This window comes from Sorex fumeus, unplaced genomic scaffold (assembly GCF_029834395.1).
Source record: "Sorex fumeus unplaced genomic scaffold, SorFum_2.1 ptg000024l, whole genome shotgun sequence".
Taxonomy (NCBI): Eukaryota; Metazoa; Chordata; class Mammalia; order Eulipotyphla; family Soricidae; genus Sorex; species Sorex fumeus.
In genome coordinates this window covers 23,746,067-23,770,705 of record NW_026606081.1, presented here as the reverse complement: position 1 = coordinate 23,770,705, position 24,639 = coordinate 23,746,067, and the positions used below count along the sequence as shown (strand labels likewise).

The following is a 24,639-nucleotide window of genomic DNA, read 5'->3' as shown; positions in this document are numbered from 1 at the left end:
GCTGGGACCCCATTCGAGTGCACTGTATTTCTACTTACCTGATTGCATTTCATTCTATTTATTTATTTTTTTGGTTTGGGAGCCACACCCAGCTGTGTGCAGGGCTTCCTCCTGCCTTCATACTCGGGGATCCCTCCTGGCAGTGCTAACGGGACCCTGCCGGCGGGTGGGATGGCACCTGGTTGTCCTGGCCCACTGTGCCCTTTCTCCAGTCCCTCCTGCTCATTTTAAATTCAGATAACCATGCAACCCCCCCCCCCCCACTCTAACCATTTCACTTGGCTCAAAGTTACCTATTTAGGTTTTCCAAAGAGGGATGTTTTTCTCAAAGGTCTTCTGCTGCAATTATCTTGGCGGAAAAATTGTGTACTCAGAATTCTCTGTGGTTCTTAAGAATCATGACGTTTTTGTTGAGATCATTTCCAAAGCGTTTACAGGCCTGTGAAATGTTTTTAGTGTTTGAAAGAAGCCCAGGCACGTGCTTTATGCTGGTTTTATTAATATTGTGGATTTTTCACTATGTGCCTAGTCATAAAATATATAAATACACATATGCATTAAATTCTTTAGAGAAATTTTGTTTGTTTGTGTTTTAGGCCACACCTGGTGATACTCAGAGGTTACTCCTGGCTCTACACTCAGGAATTACTCCTGGCCATGTTCGGGGGACCGTATGGGGTGCCGGGCATCAAACCCGGGCTTCCTGTGTGCAAGGCACGCACCCTACCTGCTGTACTATATCACTCTGGTCCCTTTAGACAAGTTCTTAAATTTTAACTGAAATTCTTTAATTCTGATTTTTTTTTACATTCTTAAATCTTTTATACCAGATATTGTTTACCTTTAGGGTTTTTGGGGACATGGGGGTGGGCACTCCCCAAGCTGTGTCCAGGACACGCAGGAGCCACTCGACCAGCCTGGCTGCTTGGTTCAACGTGCAAGACCAGCAGTGCCGAGGGCCTGCAAGGGTCACCTCGCACCCTGGCAGTACCCAGGGGCCCATGGGGAGCCAGGGATTGAATTTACAGCCTCAAACATACAAGGAATGTGGTCTGATCTCTGAATTATCTCCCCAATCCCCAAGTCCTTAACTTCTTCCCAGAAATACTTTCACTGTATCACTGTCATCCTGTTGGTCATAGATTGCCTCGAGCAGGCCCCAGTAACATCCCCTTCGTCCTAGCCCTGAGATTTTAAAAGTGCCACATTCAAGGCTCTTTCAGGGTAGGAGAATGAGACCCATCATTGTTACTGGTTTTTGGCATATTGAATATGCCACAGGGAGTTTGCCAGACTCTGCCATGTGGGCAGAATACTTTTGGTAGCCTGCCAGGTTCTCCAGAGTAAGAACTAGACAATGAGATGTCGCACGGCCGCAAATGCTTCCAGGAGCAGGGTTGCTACTGTTTAGGTTGCCGTTATATTAAAAACAAAGACGGTTTAGCAATCTTATAGCTCATAAAAAAAACAAAGCTCAAGTAAGTGTACAAATGCTTTTATTCCAGATGTTTAATGAGTAATGAATGTGATTTTTTCCCCCTCGAGAAACAAGAGCAACAGCAAAAGGAATAATTATCCTGAAAAATCTTTCCCGGCTCTGCCCTGATTAGAATTGGTCCCTCTACAGAGCAGTTTAGATGAGCGAAGTGTTTTGGCACTGCAAAATCTCCCCGATTGTCTTCTTTATTGGTAAATTTTCCCAAACAGGGAGTGAAACTTTAAATGGATTTTTTTGCCGAAGAAGCCTATTGAAAGAAAGAGCAACGCAGACCACGCTGGTGCTGTCTTTGGGTGGCAAAAGGAAATGATCATTTTTATTTTTTCATATCTTCTGGTTTTACTGAAGGATTATATATTTCCTTCATAGAATAAATGCTGAAACTTTAATTCTAAAAATTCTTGTTTGCAAGAGTATCTAATGGGTCCAAAGATCATGGGAGTTTCTAAAGGCTGGTCTTTTCTAAACGGCTGAATTCAGAAAGAGCAGTGCCACCACTGACTGATGTAGTAACATCATGATGACACCACTCTGTCTTCCCAGGTAACAGAATTCAGGGGGAATCTGGTTCCATAGGTCTGTGGAGGTGCAGACATTATGGGAATTAAGTGAACCCTGGAGAGTCACAGGAACTGCATAGTTTCTCCGTTAACTTCTGTCCAGAGGCACTGTGTGTTGGTGTGTGTTCATAGCAGTCCTGGGAAGCTATGTCCCCACATGAGCTGGGGATGTCACTCAGGTGTCTTCAGGAACAAGAGGAGGGACCCCAGGAGCAGCCCCAGTTTCTGCTTGTCTTCTCCTTAATGCTCTGCATCAATCTGGATTGTGCTCAGGCACCTTAAAAAATTTTTTTTAATTAAATCCTTACAAAGATGTGTATGATTGAGTTTCAGGCATATATTGTTCTAACACCAATCCCTTCACCAGTGCTCACTATGACAACGGGTTAATATCCGAGATCTATGAAGCACTCGTAGAACTCAACAGGGGAAAAGAAAACCCAAACCTACCCCCCCAAAAAAAAAACAGGAAGAAGAGATGAACAGGAACTTCTTCAAAGAAGAGCCCTAAATGCCCAAAAAGCATATGATAAAAATGCTCTATATCGCTAATCATCAGGGCTGTACAAATCAAAACAACAAGGAGAGGCACACATCAAATAGAGCAACAACTGTGTTGGCAAGGATGTGGGGAAAGAGGGACCCTCGTTCACTGCTGAGGGGAATGTCAACAGGTCCAGTCTTTCGGAAAGACGATACAGACAACCCTCAAAAACACCAGGAGTTGAGCTTCCGTATGACCCAGCCATTCCACTCCTGGGAACATAGGCCAAGGGCTCAAAAGCACAGTGCAGAAAAGACCCTAACACTCCCATGTTCATGAAACCACTATTCACAATAGCCAACGCATGGAAACAACCCAAATGTCCATGAGCAGATGACAGAATAAAAAAAAACTATGGTACATATACACAGTGGAATACTACTCAGCTGTAAGAAAGGTAAAGTCATGTAATTTGTTGCAAAGTGACTGGCTCAGGAATCTTTTGAAATCACTGAAGATGATCCATATCTTAACTGGGTTTAGGGGCTGGAGAGAGTTGTAAGGCACTGGTCCTGCACACAAATAACCTGGGCCCCCTCCCTTCCACCATACGTGGTCTGCCGAGCGCAGTCAGGTGTGTGCCTCCCCCCCACCCCCGCCCAATAGGTCATATGGTTTTCAAAACAGGCTTCAAAGCTTCTTAGCAGATTCTGAATTTTTTTTTCTTTTTGGGTCACACCCAGCGATGCTCAGGGGTTACTCCTGGCTCTGCACTCAGGAATTACTCCTGGCGGTGCTCGGGGGACCCTATGGGATGCTGGGAATCGAACCCGGGTCGGCCATGTTGGCTGCATGCAAGGCAAATGCCCTACCCGCTGTGCTATCGCTTTAGCCCCCTGAAAATTATTTTTTCTTCAAAATCAAGCCTGAGGGACTAGGAATGTGGCTTAGTGGTAAAGCACAGGTCTTGCATATAATGAGGCCCTGGGTTGAATCCCCAGCACAAAGAAAGAGGAGGAAGAGGAAGAGGAGGACAGGACGAAACAGAAATTTAAAAAAATTGATTTTGTGTTTAGCAAAAATTCAGTTATACTGGTCACTATGTGCTAATTCTCAGAATGAACAAAGAATGAATCCAATGTGCGTTAAAGTATCACATTTGACAAAAACGGTTCCAGCAAAATCCAAAATCCTTCCTCCCCTTTGGCTTTCACAGTACTGTGATGCAGAATATAATTTTCTCTAACATTTCAGCACAGAAACTCACTCATTTTGACCAGCATCTCCCTTTCTTCAAGTCTTTCACAGGTGGAGCTTATCGAGGTCTTCGTTTGTCCCAAACCATCATTTTCCCCCTGCCCCCAACCTCTCTCAACATTCACACACCCACTTTTTAAAAATTCTGGACCCCCACAAGACAAGTACCGAATCATGGGTGGTGGGTGCAGTTCTCTACAGCTTGGCTTTGCTCTGTTTACAGAGTTGGTATAACTGACCCGAAACGAACCAACAGATCTATTGACACACTGGGCCCTGCAGTGGGCCAATATGGTGCATCAAGGACTGTGTGAACCGGTCTAATTTCACAAGTGGTCACTAGAGTTGGGGGATGTCTTCACAGTACCAGCTCTTTGATTCTCTGGAAGCCTGGTACTGAAGATCAAGGGTCTCGTCACCTACCACTCTCACTTTTTTTCCTTTCAGAGAGCCGATCACAGGGGTTTGTTCTTCCTCCCGCTTCCTTTCTGGCCACCCAGAGCATAAGCTCCGTGCCCCTCGTACCACTATGTTCCCACAGTGACTTCACAGGTCAAGCTGCCCAGGTCCGCTTGGTTCTGTGTCAATATTAACACATTGAAGCTCCTCAGAACATTTGGAGGTTTATAATTTTGGCCAGAACTGTCGTTCCAAGTCAAATATGTGTTTCTCAGAGCAAATAAGATGGGCTTTAGCAAACTTTGAAAAATTCAGATGGCAGTCTCAATGTCTGCGAGGGTCAACAGCAGAGTAGGCAGTGCTGGGGTTGGGGTCCAGTGGGACCGTGACAGGTTCAGAGACACACACAATGACCTACGACCTATGTCCTGGGTTCTGTCAACCCAGAAGGTTGAAGATGTTACAAAACCAGCAGCTTCCTATGAATGAAGTGTTTTCTGGCGATGAAGACTTCAAAACATTATCAGAAGGGGAAAGGGGGTTGAGTAATATTTTATTATGGAAGACGATGACTTTTTAACAAAATATCTCACACATGAATGCTAGTGGACGTCATATTCTTGAAATGTGTGCAAAATAAACAGCCACTTATTTTCCTCTTTCTGTCTTCAAACAATTTTTTATGGATTGAGGGTGTAGATTCCAGGATATTACCAAATTCTGTAATCCTTTTTTTTTTTAAATGTCACACAGGGTGTGGTGCCCTTAGAGAATTTTTTTTTTTTGCAAGCTTCAGTGGGTGTTTTTTTCTTTCACTTTTTGAAAACTAGTAAGATAATCTAAACCCCACAGGGAAATTCTGGTTCCTATTATAGTCCCCAGGGGTCCCCTTGTATTAAGTCAGATGATCTCGCTGGTGTGTTTTTACTTATTTTCTTGCCAAAAGTGTTTGTGTTCTTAACTGGGTAAGTTCATTATTAGAACCAAAGTCTTGATACGCACCATTATTATTATTTTTGCTTAGGCAGGTGAATGTTGTAGAAAAGCATGCCACAGCTTCGCTTGAGGTGGTGATTGTTGAAAATCTCAATGAACTCGCTCTGCTATTGTTTTTCTTTTAATTAATCCCTGGAAACTGAGAAGCACTTAACAAAATCAAGTTTTAAAGTATTTTTCTGCAATTAAAAAAGGAAACCCTTGATACCCCAAGGTTGGGATGCATCTTTCCAGAGAAACAAATGCTCGTTAAATTTTAACTCCTCAATATTACTCATAAGAAACTGATCCCCTAAAAACAGAGATGCCTGTGAATAACGTCTTCAAAACCTTTGGTGAGCTCGACGCCATGGGGGACAGGCCGAGTCTTCATCATCTGACGTAGGAGAGGACAACTAGCCTGGCTGCAAACCGGTATCCCAACTCCCTGAGGGAGACTTAACTCAAGTAGGTTTGGGTTTGGTTTGGTTTCGGGGTCACACCCGGTGGTGCTCAGGGCTTGCTCCTGCTTTGGGTTTGGAAATAGCGCCTGGTGGTGCTCAGGGGACCATGCGCAGTGCCAGGGATCAGACCCTGGAGTGCCCCACCCGCTGTTCTATCATTTTGGTCCCCAAGCAGGCTTGTGTTTAATGAGTTTTTCATCCGGAAAAAAAAAATGGGGAGGGAGGATTACAAGCACATCTTCATCTCGTTTGTCAAATTACAGAACTCCTGGGGCTGGAGCGATAGCACAGCGGGTAGGGTGTTTGCCGGCAGACCCGGGTTCGATTCCCAGCATCCCATATGGTCCCCTGAGCACCGCCAGGGGTAATTCCTGAGCGTAGAGCCAGGAGGAACCCCTGTGCATTGCCGGGTGTGACCCCAAAAGCAAAAAACCAAACCAAAACAAAACAAAACCAACAAATTTCACAACTCCTCCAAAGCAAATAAAATGCCATGCGCTTGAACAAAACAACAGGGCGGAGGGGATAGTGCCGCGGGTAGGGCACTTGCCCTGCACGGCCCCCAGAGGGTCATATGGTCCCCAGGTTCTGCCAGGAGTCAGCGCGGAGCACCAGAGGGGTGTGGCTCCCTAACCCCAAAAAAGCCAGAAAAAAATCACAACCCACCAAAGTCCTGAGAGGCAAAGTCTGTTGTCGCGCAGTGACCGGGCAAGCATCCGTCCCCTGAGCGCGTGGGGCCGGACTCTCCTTCCCGGCCGGCGGCTTGGGATCGGGGCGCTGGAGGGCAGAGGGGAGCCGGCGAGTCCCCGCGGTCCCCCGGGAGGGGCGCGCGGGTCCCGGGGCGCGGGGCGGCGCCGGGCGCGGGGCGAGGAGGCGGCTCCGGGCGGGAGCCGCCCCCAGCGCCGCCGAGAACAAACGGGACATTGAGCGCGCGCGGGGCCACTCGGCCGGGCCGGCGGGCGTCGAGGCGGGAGCAGCGGCCCAGTCCGGCCATGAGGGACGCCGGGGCCCCGCTCTGCCTGCTGCTGCTCGCCCAGCTGTCGCGGACGCAGCCCCCCGAGAGGTACCGCCGCCCCCCTCGGCCCCCCGCCGCCCCCGCCGCGCCCCGCGCTCCCCGCCCCGATGCGCAACGCCCCGCGCGCCCCCACCTCGATGCGCAAAGCCTCTCCGGGCGCCCCGCGCGTCCCCACCGCGAGGCACAAAGCCTTTCCCGGGGCTCCCCACCCCACCCCACCCCCCGACGCGTGCAGCCTTTCCCGGGGCTCCCCGCTTCCCCCCAGGCCCGTCCGGCCCCTGCGCGCCTGGCGACGGGGCCCCACGTGGCGCGGGCTCAGTCTCTCCTCCCCGGGGAAGCGTCGGGGGCGGAGGGGGCTCGGGCACCTCCTGCTTGTAGCTTGTTTCCTCCCCGACGGGCCGTCCCTAGAGGGTTGAGCTGGAGCCTCGGAGGAAGGCTCGGGTGGCGGGCGCCCTGGGAACCCCTCGCGCGGAGTTAACTCCTCCCGGACAGCCCTGGGCCGCGACCCGCAGGGACCCCCGCCCCGTGCCCCGCCTGGGCGTTGCCCCCACTTTCGCCACCACCAACAGTCCTTTTCTCTGGGAAGCTCTGCCAAAGGCCCATGATCTTTCGGGAAAGGGGCGAGGCACCCGGCAGGTCTCCAGAGCTAAGAGTGAAATGTTGCGCATTCCAGCCAACTGACTGTGAAACCCTGCCGCTCGCTCGCGCGCAGCCTAGCGCCCTACCCACGCCCTTGCCCGCACCTCCGTTTTCCTTCCTGCTGCCCTAAGAGTTTGCTGACGGTGCATGGTTGGCTCATGGATGGATGGGTGGGTGGAAGATGAGTGGTGGATGGTGGACTGTGGATGGTGGTGGATGGAGGGTTGGGTGGAAGGGTGATGGGCGTTGGATGATGAGTGGTGGGTGGGTGGGTGGATGGTGGGAGGGTGGATGGATAGTTGGGTGGATAGATGGGAGGGAGGTGGATAGGAGGCTGTGTGGGTGGATGGATAGATAGGTGGGTCGGTAGATAGTGAGTGGGTGGGTGGATCAATGGGTGGGTTGGTGAGTGGTGGGTGGATGTACCGGTGGAGGATGAGTGACTGGCTGGCTAGCTGGTGGGTGGGTGGAGGGAGGCAGGATGGGTTGATGGTGGATGGTTGGATGAATGATGGGTGGATGGCTGAAGGGTGGACGGGATAATGGATGGACAGATGATATACAGAGATGGATGGAGAGCTGTGAAGCTCTTGTGTTACTGTAATGGAGAGGAATGACAGCTGGACTGAATGTGTCATCAGACTAGAGTAGAAATATTCTGGCAGCTCTCAAACTGTAAAATCCTTTGTAGAATTAGAATGTTCTTTAATAAGTATTGACTTGATCCCTACGAAGGGGTCCTGTGGCCAGTGTGGACTTGGGAATCTATGCTCAGATTGTTTTCCTTCCTCCTCTGTTTCCACAGACCTGTTTTCACATGTGGTGGAACTCTTACTGGAGAGTCTGGATTTATTGGCAGTGAAGGTTTTCCTGGAGTGTACCCTCCCAACAGCAAATGCACTTGGAAAATCACAGTAAGCATTTCTGCCGAGGGGAATCTCCTGGAAGTGGGCGTTGGAATTCAAGGGCCATCCATGGCTCCTTGCCCCTCCTCTGGTGTCAGTATCAGGGGCAAATGCCTGAAATAGTGAAATGTTGGATTTCCCTCAACTATTTGGGAGATTTTTATTAATAGAACCAGCAGTGTCCTGCATTAGGGATTAGAAAGGGCACCCGATTTTTAATACTTGAATAGATTCTTAAAGCAGATGTGTTTTTGAGCACTCGGCCTGACTCGGTTTGAGGGATTCAGGGATTCAGAATTCACATGCTTCTCCGTCCCAGGCCCAGAGTAAGGACTTCAGAGTCTTTACAGAAAGGGCCCTACTGGGGATTAGATGATCAAAGGTAGTGTTTGCCCCTGAGCTCTCACAGCCGTTAGGGTAAAAAACAAAAACAAAAACAAAACAACACTTAATGTCCCTGACTTGAAATGGTACCGAAGCAGTCTGAGAGTGGGGAATAATAACAGTTGGGGGCTGAGGGTGTAACATCAGAAGAGGCTGCCGAAATCCCTTTGCTGTCATGGCGATGGTCCTGCTGAGTCAAGGTTTGAAGTCAGCCTTTGAGAAAAGATGTCTGGGCTTTGAGTTGGCAAGACTGAGTCATCTTTCCAGCGCTCCCCCCCCCCCCCCGTTACCATCTCCTGTGATTGGAAATTGTTGGGTAACTGCCACTTGGGGTTCACTGCAAGCATCAGTTGGTTGGAGGTTGGGCTTCTTTGTTTTAGAATTTGCTGATTTTTTTTTATTAAAGAACTATGACGTACAGAGTGATCGATAGTTGAGCTTTAGGTGTATCCTATTTCAACACCAACCCCACCACCAGTGTCAACTTGCTCCCACCAGTGTTCCCATATTCCCTCCCACCCCAACCCCCACCCCATCTTAGCCTGTCAACTTGACAAGCTCGTTACTGTTTCAGTGGTTCCAGTTTTCAGGGCTGTGGAGCGTGTGTGTTGGGTCTGTGGCTGTACCGGCACTTTCTCACCGGCAATTGAAACCCTGATGCCTGTTCAACAGTTGATGGGTTTTAAAAGCCTCGGCTGCCTCTTACTGAGCATATCCTAGGTGCTGGACTCTGTACTGAGGGGCTAATAGGCGTGATCCTGCCAGGTCTTTAACACCAAAATCACCCTGAGAGCAGCAAGTCTGTCTTATGGACACAGACTCAGAGGAACACTGTGTGCATTGGCTGGTCCCACTTACAGTGAATCCTGGTTCACAGTGAGCTCCCCAGCAAGAAGTATCTCTGCGGGCTGAGTATGAAGGGTCCCTCTACTTAATCCAGAGCTGGCGTTGGTGCCCTCCTGATCTGATAAACTGGCACAGATTTCACTGTCATTTATTGTAACATGGCATCAGGAGTGCATGAGTTACAGAAAATTGCTTGGTAGTTCTGACATGGGTGTAAGTATGAGATGAGGTTCCGAGACAGATGTGTCACGTGGCTTTCCTATTGATGTTCCATTTCCATTGCAATTCAGTGTGAATTAGAAACGGTCCAGAAGGCCACATCTGGTTTCTGGTTTCTGCTTTTTTAAAAGCATGTTTGGTAACTCTATCTTTTCATTGATGAGTTCAGGCCATACACATTTGGGGTGATTATTGATAAATAAGGGCTTGGTACTGCCATCCTTTCTCCCTCTGCTTTTTTTTTTCTTTTTGGGTCACATCTGGCGATGCACAGGGGTTCCTCCTGGCTCTGCACTCAGGAATTACTCCTGGCGGCACTCAGGGGACCATATGGGATGCTGGGAATCGAACCCAGGTCGGCCACATGCAAGGTAAATGTCCTACCTGAATGTGTTATCACTCCAGCCCCTCAGCCTTTTTAAAAAAAAATTAAAACATTTTAGGGATCGACGAGGTGGTCCCAGGCGAAGGCTCTTGCCTTGCTTGTGCCTGGCCCTGGTTTGACCTGGCGCTCTGCTGTGGGCCCCTGAGCACTGCCAGGATTGACCCCCGAGTACAGCTGGGTGTCACCCCAAAACAGAGACAGAAAATCCAAAGAATTTAATGAGAAACATCAGTGACCCTTGAGCAAACTTGTCTGGCGATTCGAATTTGGACTGTGATGGGAACAAGGTGAGGAAGGTTTCCCTGGGTGAAGGGGTTGGTGTCTCAGGAGTTCTCCAATCACTCCTTGTTCAGGGCACAAGGAAAGGACCCCAGGGGTCTCCTTTTGTGTGAGTGTAAGACCCCAGAACTTAGCAGCCAGACCTCGGGTCCCAAGGCCCCTTTCATCACTCATCAGTGGTGTGGTAAGAATGTGTCCTCTATAAAGAGGGGATAATGGGGAATTAAGGACCACCCAGGGATGATCAGGGTCTGATCCCACCTCCGTGCTCAGGGGTGGCCCCTGGCAGTGCTGGAAATGGACCCCACTGGACTCCACTTAAGGCAACCACCTTACCAACTTGACTGTCTCTCTGGTCCCAAGAACTGGCCTTGAGACCTCAGTGATGCTGCAGAGACCAAGCGATGGACTCCATGCCTGAAGTAGCATCATTGTTTACGGTCCTTGTATCATTATTCTTGGTTCTCTTCCTCCTGATCCAGCAGTAATGCAGGCTGGCTTTCAGCTCAAAACAGTGCAGTCTCTGGAACTGTGTGTTCTATAGCTGTAGGAAGAATTTCTGTGCGTGAGTTCTCTGATCTTCCTGGAGGGATTCAAAGTGAGTGTAAGACTAGGTTGATTCTCTGTCCTGGAGACCCAAATGAACCAGTTTGATTTGCTTCTCTGGAAGGGACACTGGAGGTAGGCAAACCATGCATGCCATGGGAGTCCCCCAGTCTCTAGGCAGCCGGGATCTTTCTCTTGCCCTCCTCTACCCTCCTGTGCATACTTCCTCATTGCCCAAGAGAGCTGCACAAGCTCCAGCCATCATTTCAATGTTCAAGCCAATAGGAAGGAAGAGAAGAAGAGCATGGACCCTTCCTTAGGGTCATCATGCAGGGGACCGGGGAGACGGTAGAGCACACATCTAGCGTGTGTTAGGGCTTGGGTGAGATCACTGTGGGGCCCTCTAACCCCAGGGAACATCATCAGGTGCATCGTCTATTATTAATATTGTAATCACAGACATTGTGCGGAGTTACATGCAGCTTGCTTCCGGCGGCTTTCATTGGTGGATTCTCAGTGCATGGTCACTCCTGGCTGCAGGGAGGCTGAGAGTTGGATGCCTCCTGCCCCATTTTCATGTGCTCTGGTCAGCCCCTGTCACGGTGGCAGAGAGAGACAGACAGCAAGCAGATGACAACAGTCGCTAGGACGTATTTACTTGTGGCTTGTGTGGGCTGCCTGAGCCAGTGCTGGACAGACGCCAACCATTTTCGAGAGACACACATCTTCAGGAAGCAGAGGTGATTCGGTAAAGCAGTACAAAGGGAGGGTCAGCCTGGGTTTGCCTTTCGAGTTAAAGCTGGTTTCCACCTTTGCCCTTGGAGTCAGGCTTTTTGTACCGGAGCTGCCTTTTAAAAATTTTTTTTTTCTTTTTGGATCACACCCAGCGATGCACAGGGGTTATTCCTGGCTCTGCACTCAGGAATTACTCCTGGCAGTTCTTGGGGGACCATATGGGATGCCAGGAATCGAACCCGGGTTGGCTCCATGCAAGGCAAACGCCCTACCCGCTGTACTGTCACTCCGGCCCCCAGAGCTGCCTTTTTGACGTTTGTCTGTGTGTCACTGGACACGGGGAATGCACACATTCTTGTGGTGATGTTGACTGCCTGAGTAGAAGACCCAGAGAGGTGCTGGGTGTGTCCAGGGTCTCAGCTGGACAATTTCCTTTTCCTTAGACAACCTCCTTTTCCTTGGCATTTCATGAGGAATAGCAGCCTGCTTCTCAGGTATTCCCGGATCCTCAGGCAAACCAGAGGGGCTGCCCAGGCTCTTGCAGACCCTCAAGGGGAGGAGACGTGGGGTGAGGGCAAGCGGTGGTTCCCAGACCCTCACTCACAGGTGTGGGAAAGACGCTCAGGCTGATGTCCGTGATGGCGCCTTGAACTTGGCCACTCCTGCAGCCAACTCCGTAGGTAGGGAGACAGGGGATGCATGCTTGAATGAAAACGGAAATAAGAAAATGTCAAGCAGTGGTGACTGGAGGCAGAAAATAAGTTAGTTGGTGCTTCCCGCCACCTACATCAGCTGTCATAGCCTGAGAAAGCAGCAGGTGTTGGCAGAGAGGGGAGACAGGTGTGAAAGGACCCAGGCATTGCTGATGGGACTTTGAAATGGGGCGCTGCTGTGGAATGCTGCACGGTGACATCTCAGCGTTCAGGAGCTCCTGGTCCTCCTGTGGCCCCAGGAAGTAGAAGCAGAGACTGGTTTCCTAGCAGTGCCCACGGCATAGTTATGGCTCGAGGCCATGTGGTATCTGTCACGTGATATCTCTCACATGGATAGACTCAAGGCAAGGACAGGTACCGCATGTTCAGTCTCAAAAAAATAGCAAGGAGGGGCTGGAGCGATAGCACAGCGGGTAGGGCATTTGCCTTGCACGCAGCCAACATGGCCGACACAGGTTCGATTCCCAGCATCCCATATGGTCCCCCGAGCACCACCAGATGTAATTCCTGAGTGCATGAGCCAGGAGTAACCCCTGAGCATCGCTGGGTGTGACCCAAAAAGCAAAAAAAAAAAAAAGCAAGGATACACTGACTCTTGCCATCCCCCGGGGACTTGGAAGATGTGCTCAGGGATTAAACCCTTCAGATGGAGGGATTCCTCAGGTTCCCCACGTGTGAGTCACCAGGGAAGTCAGATTCACAGGGACCAACTGAGGGACAGGCCACAGGGACCGGCCTGGGGGGAGAGTTCGTCTCCAGCAGGGCCAGAGTTTGAGTGGGGGAAGATGAGAAGATTCTGGAGATGAGAGGAGCTGGCGGCTTCACCTCGCGTCCGTGTATTGGATCCCCCTAACCGTGCTGTGACGGTGGCTGAAGTGACCAATCTCATCTCCCAGCAGACGGCTGTGCAGAGAGCCCGGGCTTAGCCTCTGATTCCCAGGGAAAGGCAAAGGCCAATTGTTACTTCCCAAGCTTTCCGGCGAGTTGTGTGGAAGGACCGTGTGCAGTTGGCAAATCAGGATTGTACCTAACTCATTACTCTATGGGCCTCGGAATGGTGCTGGCAGAAGGGCCTGCCTTGCATGCGTGAGACTACGAGCTGGACACCCAGGGCCATCATCATGTGGCAGGCACAGTGCCAGTGTGCAGCAGCAGAATGTGCGACTTCCAGCGTCCAGCCAGGTGCTTGTGCGTGTGTGTATGTGTGTGTGTGTGTGTGTGTGTGTGAGAGAGAGAGAGAGAGAGAGAGAGAGAGAGAGAGAGAGAGAGAGAGAGAGAACCACAGGGTCCCCAGGAGCCCCTGGAGAGCACTGCAATCAGAGTGTTTGTAGGTGTCCCCACAGAATCTTGCAGCCTTCCCAGCAAACATCACAACCGAGTGTGTGTGCGACCTCCAGTCAACACAGCCACTGAGGACAGCAGAGGTAGGACATGAAAGCACTTAAAAAAACCAACTGCAATTTCTTGGAGAACTGCACCGTCGACATTGACTATTTAAATTGAAATAAATTCAAGGGAGGAGGGATGTGCCAAAGAGATAACACAGAGGGAAGGGCAGTGATCTGGCACATGGCTGAGTAAGTGGCCAAGCACCTCATGTGGTGGTTCTCAGGAGAAAGCCCTGAGCGTCGTGGGGTGTCACCCCCCAAAGCAAAATAAAATTGAAGGACAGAGAACGTAGCTCATAGGCAGTACACTTGCCTCACTAGTGTGAGGCCCTGGGCTCCGTCCCTGGCTCTGCAACTTCACAGAGTTAAGAAGAAGAAAATGACCTCACTAGCTGCGGCCAGTGAGGATGGTGGAAGGGGACTTCCTGTCATTGCAGGGTGTTCCTCCGAGGATGCTGTTCTCGAGAGCCTCACGCCCGCTCATGTGTGCTGGGTGGTACTTTGACTTGGTACTAGAGCTCTTGCCTCCTGACTCCCCTTGTCTTCCCGGCTCCCAACTCTCGGCAGCCCTCACACGGAGCTCTGACGAACTCATTTGCTGAGGGTGAGGGTGTGTTCACCGACCAATGGCTGGGAGTTCAGCTCAAGAACTGTGGCAAAGTTCTGAAACTGTTGAGCATTTTAGAATGTGGATGGAGTGGCAGGTTCCTCAGTCCCCTGTTAGCTTGGTTGTGCAGACTCTCCTCCGAGGGGCATCTGAGAATTTGTTTTTGTCTCCACGGGCTGGGCAGGAGGTCCAGAGGGTCTGACAGCTGAGGTTTAGGGCACCCGGGGTGCCCCGCGAGCTCAGAAGGATGTGATACCTGTCTGGAGGTAGGAGTCAGCTGAGGGGTCTCGGCACGGCCAGTAGGACCACAGCGGGCACTGTGCTGCATCTCTGCAGCTGGGCAGAGCCCCCCAGGCCCTGGGTGAGATGCTGGAGTCACCGCTGCCTTGGGGGGGGACTGTCCGTGATGTGTCCCAGACCCCACGTGGGAATTGGGGCCACATGTGCTTCTAGTCTGTTCCACTCCTGGATTCCTGCTCCCAGGGACCTTAGCCTGTCACCCGTCTTTCTTCTGTGGCCTCATCTTTCTACCCAGAAAACGAGGGCGTCATTGTCTGTAGTAAGAGAAAATCTTCAGATGAGCAATTTTGAAGTGAATTATTTTAGAGAAAGATAGGCATCCCTCGCAAAATAACACCTTGCAGAGTATATGTTCTGCCATAAATCTGGCTTGGCAATAACATCAGCAAGTATCCGAAGACTTAAAACCTGGTGGCGGACATGCTGAGGTCAGTCACGTGGGTCGGAGGGAAAATGGGGCTTGAAAGGAATCCGGCCCCGGTCAGCTAAAACATATGTGACGTTTCCTTAGTAGCTGATTCATGCACGAGGGGAACAAAGCACAAATGACCTTTTCTTTCCCTGGTATGGCCTCCGACTGCCCGGGTGATGTCTGTGTTTTTACCTCCAGGGCTCCCTACTTCCACTATTAAGATAGAATTAAATATATCTGGGGAGTCCCTGTCTTCTCAAGAACTCACAGGTGAAGGTCTCAGGTGGTGGGGCCTGGAGTTCTGTGAAAAATGGAACATAGTTATCCTGTTGTAAGATCAAGGGAAGGTACATAATTTGAGAAAGTAAATCATAAATTTAGACAACAACTCAAACCTGAAGTCACTTAATTATACCAGAGGGTATCACATGGACTCTGAAATGGCTCTAACTATTATTTGCCTAGTTTAATCACAGCAGGACAGATAAGGGAATGGAATTTTGGCCTTAAACACACACTCCCTGGCTTTAAACTAGTTGCAGGACTGAGAATTATATACAGCCTTAAATTCCAATCTTAACTATAGGTTTAATGAGAAATGAACATGTACATTTGTTGGACTCAGCTTGGTAATTTCAGTTGCCAGAAGAGTAATTTAACCCAGTGCTCTAATATTATTTACATCAGATTCCTTAAGAAAGACAAGCTTAATTAACAAGGAATATATAGGATGCTGGAAGGACTTTGTGACTGAAATGGGAAACCTACAATTGGGTTTTTTTTCTTTGCTTTGTTTTGTTTGGCTTGGTGATTTCTTTATGTGCTTGTGTATTTATTTTCAGTGTCAGGGTTCAAACCAGGCCTCATACTTGCAAGAGCCACACCTTCTGTCTTCATTTTATTTTTTCATCCAAAAAGTTTAATTCAGAGCTTGTAATTTGCAGGACTCTTAAAATGGTTCCAATTTGGCTAATATCACAGCCAGAGTGAGTAGAGCTGGTGAAATGCTTGCCTTGCATCTAACCAACCTGGGTGAGATCCCTGGCTTCCCATATCGCCCCTGAGTCACTGTCACTATCACTGTCTTTCCGTTGTTCATCAATTTTCTCGAGTGGGCCCAGTAAGGTCTCCATTCTGAGACTTTGTTGTTCCTGTGTTTGGCATATCCAATATGGGGGAAGCTTGCCAGGCTTTGGAATAACCCCTGAGTGCCGAGCCAGGAATAACCCCTGAGCATCACTGGGTGTGACCCCAAAACAAAACATAAAACCCAATTTGACTAAGATCCTGGAAGAATGAAGACACGTCCCTCGCTGCCTTGGATCTTTCTGGAAAGCTAGGATACCCCAAGCCCTGCCTAGGCCTAGACAAGCCCGCAGGCGGCATTTCCCCAGGGAGCCTTTGTTTTACGTTTGCTTCCAAGGGTCCCGATTGCTTGTTTTGTGTTGCTTTTCTTTGCTCTCTCACAGGAAATCAGATCTGTTTTTGATGATCAGAAAGTTGATGTTTAGAAGCGGGATGATTTGAACTGGATATATATATATATGTATATATATATATATATATATATATATATATATATATATAGTGCTGTTCTCGACAGATGCCTTCAAAAGGGCTCAGTGAGTAGATAAGAAAATGAAAAGCTGTGGAAATGAGGTCTTTGTGGGGGATTCCTTTTTTTTTCTGAGAGCCTTTAATAATGTATTAGTGACCAAATAAGTCATTCTTTCCTAAAACGATGCTGGGATAATGGGGTTCTAAGAGCTTATTAAAAAGCAGAATACACCGAGAAGACATTTAACAGCAGTGGAGGTTCTTAAGAATGAATTATTTAAAAGAGTGATGGAATAACCTCTGCGTCCCGGCTACTCCTCCAGGGTTCAGTATAGGATGTGGAGCTGTGAACAGATTTAAATTGTCCTGGACACGTGCAGAGGTCCAGAAGAATTTACTAGGTCCTGACTTTCACAGGGAGAATGGTCCCAATGATGGTTGCTTTAGGGTGGAGCCCAGAGAAGCATTTTTATTCTAAAGTTGTTGTGTTTTTGTTTTCTGCTCGAGTCAGGGAAGAGTCCTGGGGGTGGCCCCCACTCCCCCTTCTGGCGCAGGGAACTTTCATCTGTGCGCATTGCTGTTCCTCGTTGTGAAGGGATACTTCTCTCCTGAAACCAGTTTCCCCTTACACCATAGCAGCTTCTCATGGGGCAACAGAAGTTTCGGATACTCTTGAATTTGGGAGAATAGAGTGTTTTCTGCAGAGGGAATTTTTGTTAGATCCTGAGGGTCCTGGAGACATGTCTCTGGAGAACTATTATAAATATCTAGAATTAAACAAAATATTCATAGAAGGATATAGAAGGATGGTTTGGAATTAAAAATTCTTTGTTTGTTTGGTTTGGAGCCATGCCTGGTGATGCTCAGGGGTTATTCCTGGCTCTGCACTCAGGAATCACTCCTGGTGGTGCTTAGATGACCATAAGGGATGCAGGGGATTGAGCTTGAGTTGGCCGCCTGCGAGGCAAATGCCATAGCTGCTGGACTGTCGCTCTGGCCCCTGGGATTGGTGTTTAAACTGCTCAGAGTACAGCATTAAATGTGACCTCACTTTCCCAACCTCCCCCAAAGCTACCCCAAATCTACCTATAATGAGAGAGGGTTCCCCAATGCATAGGGGAGGACTAGGGGTCAGTTGGGCTTGAGAGAGACTGCTTTGTGGGCCTGGCCGGCAAGGCAGAGAGTGCAGGGTAGCCAGTGGTCGTCCAGTGGTTATCTGATGCTCAGCGGGATGACGGCGGTAGAAATTCGGCACAGTGACCTTTTCGGGAAGGACCATTGGTCAGTGGTTGGTTAAAAAGATTTGTACAGTAGAGGCAGTGATGGACGAACCTCTTTGGTGAGGGTCTTGGTGGAAGGAGGGGTCCTGTGGTCAGGAGAAATGCCAGGCTGAGGACCACTTGCCCATGGTGGCAGGGGAGGGTGTGTGCATGTGCATTCGTGTGTGTGTGTGGGGGGGGGGGTGACGCTGGGTATAAGAGAGTCTCACTGACGTCGGATCCAGTGCCTGTGTGGTGGCCATTTTCTAGCTTCCAGAACTTTCTAGAGTTGGTTTCCTGGCCAGACCGGCTTTGTAAGGTGATGTGAGGACGGGCGGCAGCGGGAGAGGAGGCTCCTGGCACCCCATGTGCTCAGAGTGGGCGCTCCATAAATAATGGGGGCGGTGATTATTTTTTTACCTCACCTCCAGGCTGTCATAAGACAAAATGTGTGTTTGTGTGAATTTTGTGTACAGGCCAGTGCATTTCAAGCCGCGTGGGGTAATCCCCCTGGGGCATGGCGAGCTCCCCTTGGAAAGGCCCATTCCAGCTCACTGTGTCCTTTATCTGGCAAACATACACGCTTTCATTGGACTGCGACCTCAGAGGCAGTTCCAAGCCCTGCTCAGCCTCTGCCTTGCCCCGTTCTGTGCTGACGCCAGAGAACCCTGAACTCAGGGATGAGCCCTGAGCGTTGCGGAGGATGGCCAGGGGCACAGAAAACTTGGTCATTAGCCATGCATGAACCTCTTAATTTCATCTGGTTTGAGGGCCATTTCCAGGGGTGCTCAGGGCTTCCTCCTGGCTCTGTGCTCAGGAATCATTCCTAGCGGTGCTGGGGGGACCATATGGGCTGCTGAATACTGAACCTCAGTTCAGCCTCCTGCCAGCCGAGTGCTTTACCCGCTTGCTCTCTCTCTGGCCAGCAGTTCACGGGGACCCCCAAGGGATCGGGTCCCTCTAGCAGTGCAGGGGGCCAGCTCTTCATTTCTTCCTGGGGTGCCTCCAGGATAGTACTTAAGGAGAGTGCTTAAGGCTCGCCTCCTGGGTTCAAATGCCTGCTTCCTGCGTGACACCCCAATGGGCACCTCGTATCGATACCACTTATGAGTCTCCCCAAATGTTGACTCTGGGCTGTGAAACAGACCAAGGTTCAGTGGTAAAGCGCGTATCTTGGTGAGACCTGGACTTGATACCCAAAGTAGAAAAACTGTGTTTGCTTTTTAACTCAAGGGAAGGATTTCTCTAGGCTTTGAATGCCAGAAGTTGGGGACCTCTGGGGGACCATCTGAGATGTCCTCCTGGCCAGGTTAACAGTGTTTCCAAACCGCTTAATAAATCTTGTGTAAAAGTATCAGCAAAGCAGCGAGATGAGGTTCTGGTGCCAGTGGAAAAGAAGCTGTTTTGTGACTCATTTTTTTCTTTTGTTTTCATTCTGCTTCTGCCAGGGAGCTGGGCAATTACTCCGAGGGATGCCCAGCATCTTGTGTCTATTATTATACTGTGATTGTGAGTTTTCATTTTAATGGACTTGTTTTTCTCCATACATCACAGATATTTATTCCTATAAGTCTGTGCTGTGCCCTCTATAAATCTCCGTTAGCTACAGAAATGTAAATCTCAAAATTATGAAGCTTTGTTTCTTAAATTAAAAACATTGGGGCTGGAGCGATAGCACAGTGGGTAGGGCATTTGCCTTGCACGCGGCCAACCCGGGTTCGATCCCCAGCATCCCATCTGGTCCCCAGAGCACCACCAGGTGTAATTCCTGAGTGCAGAGCCAGGAGTAACCCCTGCACATCACCGGGTGTGACCCAAAAAGCCAAAATGGAAGAGCTAGAGCATCGTAGAGTGGTTGGGCTGTTTGCCCTACACGCAACTGCTCCTGGTTTGGTCCCTGCCATCCCATCTGGTCCCCCGAGCCCCATCAGGGGTAATTTCTGGGTACAAAGTAAGGTGTAAGCCTCGAGCACTGCTGGGCGTGATCCAAAAGCAGAAAACTCCTAGAATTTCTCCAGCATAAAGAAGTTCCCAGACAGTCTTCCTGGCTACCTCTTACTCTTCCCGCATCTTCCTGCATCTGTTTTTTTTTTCTGCCATCCCACATCCAACACCTAGGAAGATTTTTATTGATTGTCTGGTCTTGTTGCTGCTGAACTGTTTCCAGTGCTAATTTTTTTTAAGGCCAGGATCCTTTTACTGTTTGTCTGTTCTCATAGAAGCTGCCAGTGAAGGGGTGAGGGTGAATGAGTGAAGGGCTTTACTCCTCAATTCACTTGCCTGGATGATGCGGAGGCTGTCATGGGTTGATCTCCACAGAAAAGTTTTCATTTATTGCCAGGGATTTCTGGGGATGGATTAGTCCAGACATCTTTATAATTAGCAAAATGTGAAGATTGAAAGAGAACTTTTTTTTTTCTTGAATCCACCTTGCTCCTGTCTCCAATTATGTTCTATGCAATGCTGTTTTTTTTTAATTTTTATTTTATTTTTATAATAAATATGGGACGGAGCGATAGCACAGCAGGTAGGGCGTTTGCCTTGCATGCAGCTGACCTGGGTTCTATTACTCTGCCCCTCTTGGAGAGTCCAGTAAGCTACTGAGAGTATTCCGCCCACATGGCAAAGCCTGGCAAGCTCCCCGCGACGTATTCGATATGCCAAACACAGTAACAACAAGTCTCACAATGGAGATGTTACTGGTGCCCGCTCGAGGAAATCGATGAACAATGGGAGGACAGTGCTGCAGTGCTACAGTTCACAATATTTGATTACATTTAGTAGTCAAACATCAATACCACCACCATTACACCTTCCCACCACCATATTTTGGATGTTTCTGTCCCCAACCCCAACCCCTGCCCCAAAGAAGCACCAACATAATTTATCTTGTATTGTTTGTTATGAATAAACTGCTGAAAATGCTCCAAAAAAATTTCCTTAGAGGAGAGTGTGTGAAGATTGTTGTATTTCCCTCAGGGGCCGTTAAGCCCTTCTGTAAGAGATTACTAAGATGTTGTTAAGGGGTGAGCCTTGTGTGCTTATATACGTTATATATGGGCTGGAGCGATAGCACAGCGGTAGGGCGTTTGCCTTGCACGCGGCCGCCTTGGCCGAGCCAGGTTTGATTCCTCTGTCCCTCTCAGAGAGCCCGGCAAGCGACCGAGAGTATCTCGCCCACACGGCAAAGTCTGGCAAGCTCTCCGTGACGTATTCAATATGCCAAACACAGTAACAACAAGTCTCACAATGGAGACGTTACTGGGCCCGCTTGAGCAAATTGATGAACAATGGGATGACAGTGGTACAGGGAGCTTGCCAGGCTTTGCCATGTGGGCAGAATACTCTCTCTCTCTCTCTCTCTCCATATATATATATATATATATATGTATGTATATTGCATATTAGTGGTGGGAAGGTGTAATGGTTGTGGGATTGGTGTTCTGCAGTGCTCTTCGCCTGCTCCCAAGGTTGTCTGTTTTCAATAACGAAGGATCATCCTAGGTCATCTCTGATTTTAGTCAGCATAACAACACCAGAGTTTGAGGAAAACGGCCACCATCTTCTCTCTGGATTTTGTGCTGGTCTCTGAGCACTTAATTTCCAGTACAGGTGGGCATCCAAATGCTTCCTGCAGTGAAACTCATCTCTCAGACTTGCTCTGTTGGCATCCTTCTTCCTGACTGAAATATAAATGTGCATTACTCCCACCCCCCCACCCCCGCCACCCCACCCTGAGAGCACGGACAATTCTACACTGTGGGGCAGACTTTGAAAACTGTTCATTCTATGTATAAAATCATTTTAGGTTGGAACTTCAAGGTCTAGCGGTTAAAGAGGGAAGTAGTTCAGATGAATTGAGTCTGTTGTGTGAGTTAGTTTCAGAAAACAGTTTCTTTCTGAGCTGATGCATGCTTAGTTTTAAAAAATGTAAATGACAGAAGGCTGAATGTTAGAGATGAGAATATCTGTTTTTCTAATATTTGTAGAATTGTATGTTCAACCTGCATGTTTAACATGGAATAGTTAACACCCCAAGTCTTTTTTAAAAAAATTTTATTAGTGAAACACCATGAGGTACAGTTGTAGACTTACAAATTTTTGTGCTTGGGTTTCAGTTATACAATGATTGAGTACTCATCCCTCTATCAGTGCCCATTCCCCACCTCCAATGCTCCCAGCATCCCTCTCACCCCCCACACCTCCCATCCCAGTTCTCGCTCTCCTTTTGAGTGCTGTGGTTTGAAAAAGAGGCATTGAGTGGCAATCATGTTCAGTCTCCCAGTCTCGCTATTCATGTCTCCCAAAAAAGAATTGAAAGAGCTATGCTTGGAATATCACGTTTCACTCAAACGAGAGAAAGAGTCCGGAGTTCTGACATCCGTCGACGATCAAGAATCAGGGACGCTGTCTCATTTGCCAAGGTGTCGAAAATCAGATGGGCTGGTCACGTAATGAGATTTAAAGACGACCGCTGGACTAGAGCTGTTACCGACTGGATTCCACGGGATGTCAAAAGACCGCGTGGCCGCCCACCTACCAGATGGTCAGACTTCTTCATCAAGATCATGAACGATCGGTTTGAGGCTCTTCATGTTCCCAGAGCGAACAGATGCCATCGGGCTACACTAGCACGCGACAGGGACAAATGGAGACGTTACTGGAGCCCGCTCGAGCAACTCGACGACTAACAGGAAGTTAAGTGATTAAGTGACATGTTCAGTCTATAGTCTACTTTCAACATGCATCTCTCATCCTGGGAGGATCCTCCCAACACCCTTTACTTGGTACTCCCCTCTCTATCTGAGCTGCCTTCTCCCCCAGCATGTGCGGCTGGCCTCCAAGCCATGGAGTGAACCTCCTGGTGCTCATCTTGGCTATTCTTGAACACCCTAAGTCTTATAATGAAGAGATAATTCGGTTAGGTGCTTGCCCTGCAAAAGGTTGAGCCCCATTCAGATGCCGTCTACCCCATATGGTTCTCTGAGCCCCACCAGGATCATCTCCCTGAGCACAGAGCCAGGAGTAAACCCTGAACACCACTAGGTTTGGTCCCCAAACCAATCTCTCCCCCCAAAATTTACAGAAATTGGGGGCCAGTGAGGTAGTATAGAAGTTAGGGCACTTGCCTCGCATGGAGCTGACCCAGGTTCTATCCCATGTAACCCCTCAAGCACCACCAGGAGTGATCCCTCAGTTCAAAGCCCTGAGCACCACTGAGTGTGGCCCCCAAGCAAAACAGACCAATAAAGTTTAAAGAAATTGGCCCAGAGAGATAATGCCGCAGGAGGTGAGGTACTCGCCTGGCACTTGCCTCACCCACTTCATCCCTGGCACCAACTGAGGGTCCCCAAGCCCAGCCAGGAGTTATTGCTGAGTAGAGCCAGTCCTGAGCCCGGCCACATGTGACCCACACCAGCTAGCCACACCCCACCCATCCCCAAAAAGACTTTAAAAGATTAGGTGCCGATTACAGTGCTGATAACAGAGTTTCATACATTCAGTTTTCTCATTTCAAAAGTTGGTTTTTTTTAAGGTATATTTTATATACAGTGAAATGCCCAGGTCTTAATTTTACAATACATTGGATTTGGGTGTTTGTGGGTTTTTTTTTTTTTTTTTTTTTTTTTGCCTTTTGGGTCACACCCAGCGATGCACAGGGGTTATTCCTAGTTTATGCACTCAGGAATTACTCCTGGCCATGCTTGGAGGACAATATGGGATCCTGGGAATCGAACCCAGTTTGGGCCACGTGCAAGGTAAACCCCTACCCTCTGTGCTATCACTCCAGCCCCCACAACTCATTGGATTTGACAGTTGCACGTTCCTCGATCAAGATAATCATGTTCAGTCTCCAGCATCTTCCCTTCTGCTCCTTTTCCAAACCTCCAAGCATTCAGATACCTACAGATGCGTTTTTCTGGCTCTGCACTCAGGAATTACTCCTGACAGCGCTTGGGGGACCATATGGGATGCCAAGGATCGAACTCGGGTTGACCACGTGCAAGGCAAACCCCCTACCCCTGTGCTATTGCTCCGGCCCCCCGTTGTGAAACTTTATAAACGTTAATTTTCCCTTCATCTTCGCTCAGCACAGTGCTGGGTTTCAGCGTTGTGTGTATTCGTAGTTTGGACTTTGTGTGTGCACGCACCACCATTCTCCTTCTATTCCTTGGTTGATGCACGTCCTGGTGTTGTGGGGTTGGGGCTCTGAGTCCCTGTTAGCCACTGCATCAGGCTCCTGAAGCACAGACGTTACCTGCACATCTTTTTCTTTCTCGGGTATAGAGGCCTGGGCGTAGAATTGCTGTGTCATGTCCCAGGACTGGGCCTGACTTTCTAAGAAACCTCCAGGTCAGCCTCCAGATTTTTTTGCTGTCTTTCCACCCCCACCAGTGAGGGCCGCAGCTCCTGTTCGCTGGGTTCTGGCCTGGGGTGTTATCAGTGGTTCTAATTTTAGCTGCCCTGGAGGCTTGCTCGGTATGCACCAGTAGCCTTTCAGGTTGCATGTCCCTGGTGACTAATGAGGTCTGTTTTCCGTCTGCATCCTGGCCTTTCTCTGTGAAGTATCTGCCTGTGTCTTCATCGCCTGGATTTTATTGGACTGTTTGTCTTTAATCATTAATTTAACATTGCTCTTTACTCTGCATATAAGCGCTTACCTAAAATAGATGCGTTGCAGGTATTTCCTCCTTACCGGAAGTTTGCTGCACACCTCTGCATTACCAGTTTCTCTCTGGGGCTTCGTTTTGTTGGGGGGGGGTTATACCCTGCCGAACTCAGGGCCTATTCCTTGCTCTGTGCTGAGGCGTG

The 24,639-nt window shown here is 49.1% G+C and overlaps 1 protein-coding gene across 1 annotated transcript in view; it reads left to right on the top strand.

Annotated features, from left to right (window-relative positions):
* The first annotated feature begins 6,343 nt into the window (after positions 1–6,343).
* Positions 6,344–24,639, top strand: part of PCOLCE2 (procollagen C-endopeptidase enhancer 2) — a 35,420-nt gene continuing 17,124 nt past the window's right edge. Inside the window, exons 1-2 of the mRNA XM_056114181.1 lie at positions 6,344–6,700; positions 8,097–8,205. Of these exons, the coding sequence (XP_055970156.1) occupies positions 6,630–6,700; positions 8,097–8,205 (180 nt within the window). The 5' untranslated portion in view covers positions 6,344–6,629. The remainder of the gene's footprint in view (positions 6,701–8,096; positions 8,206–24,639) is intronic.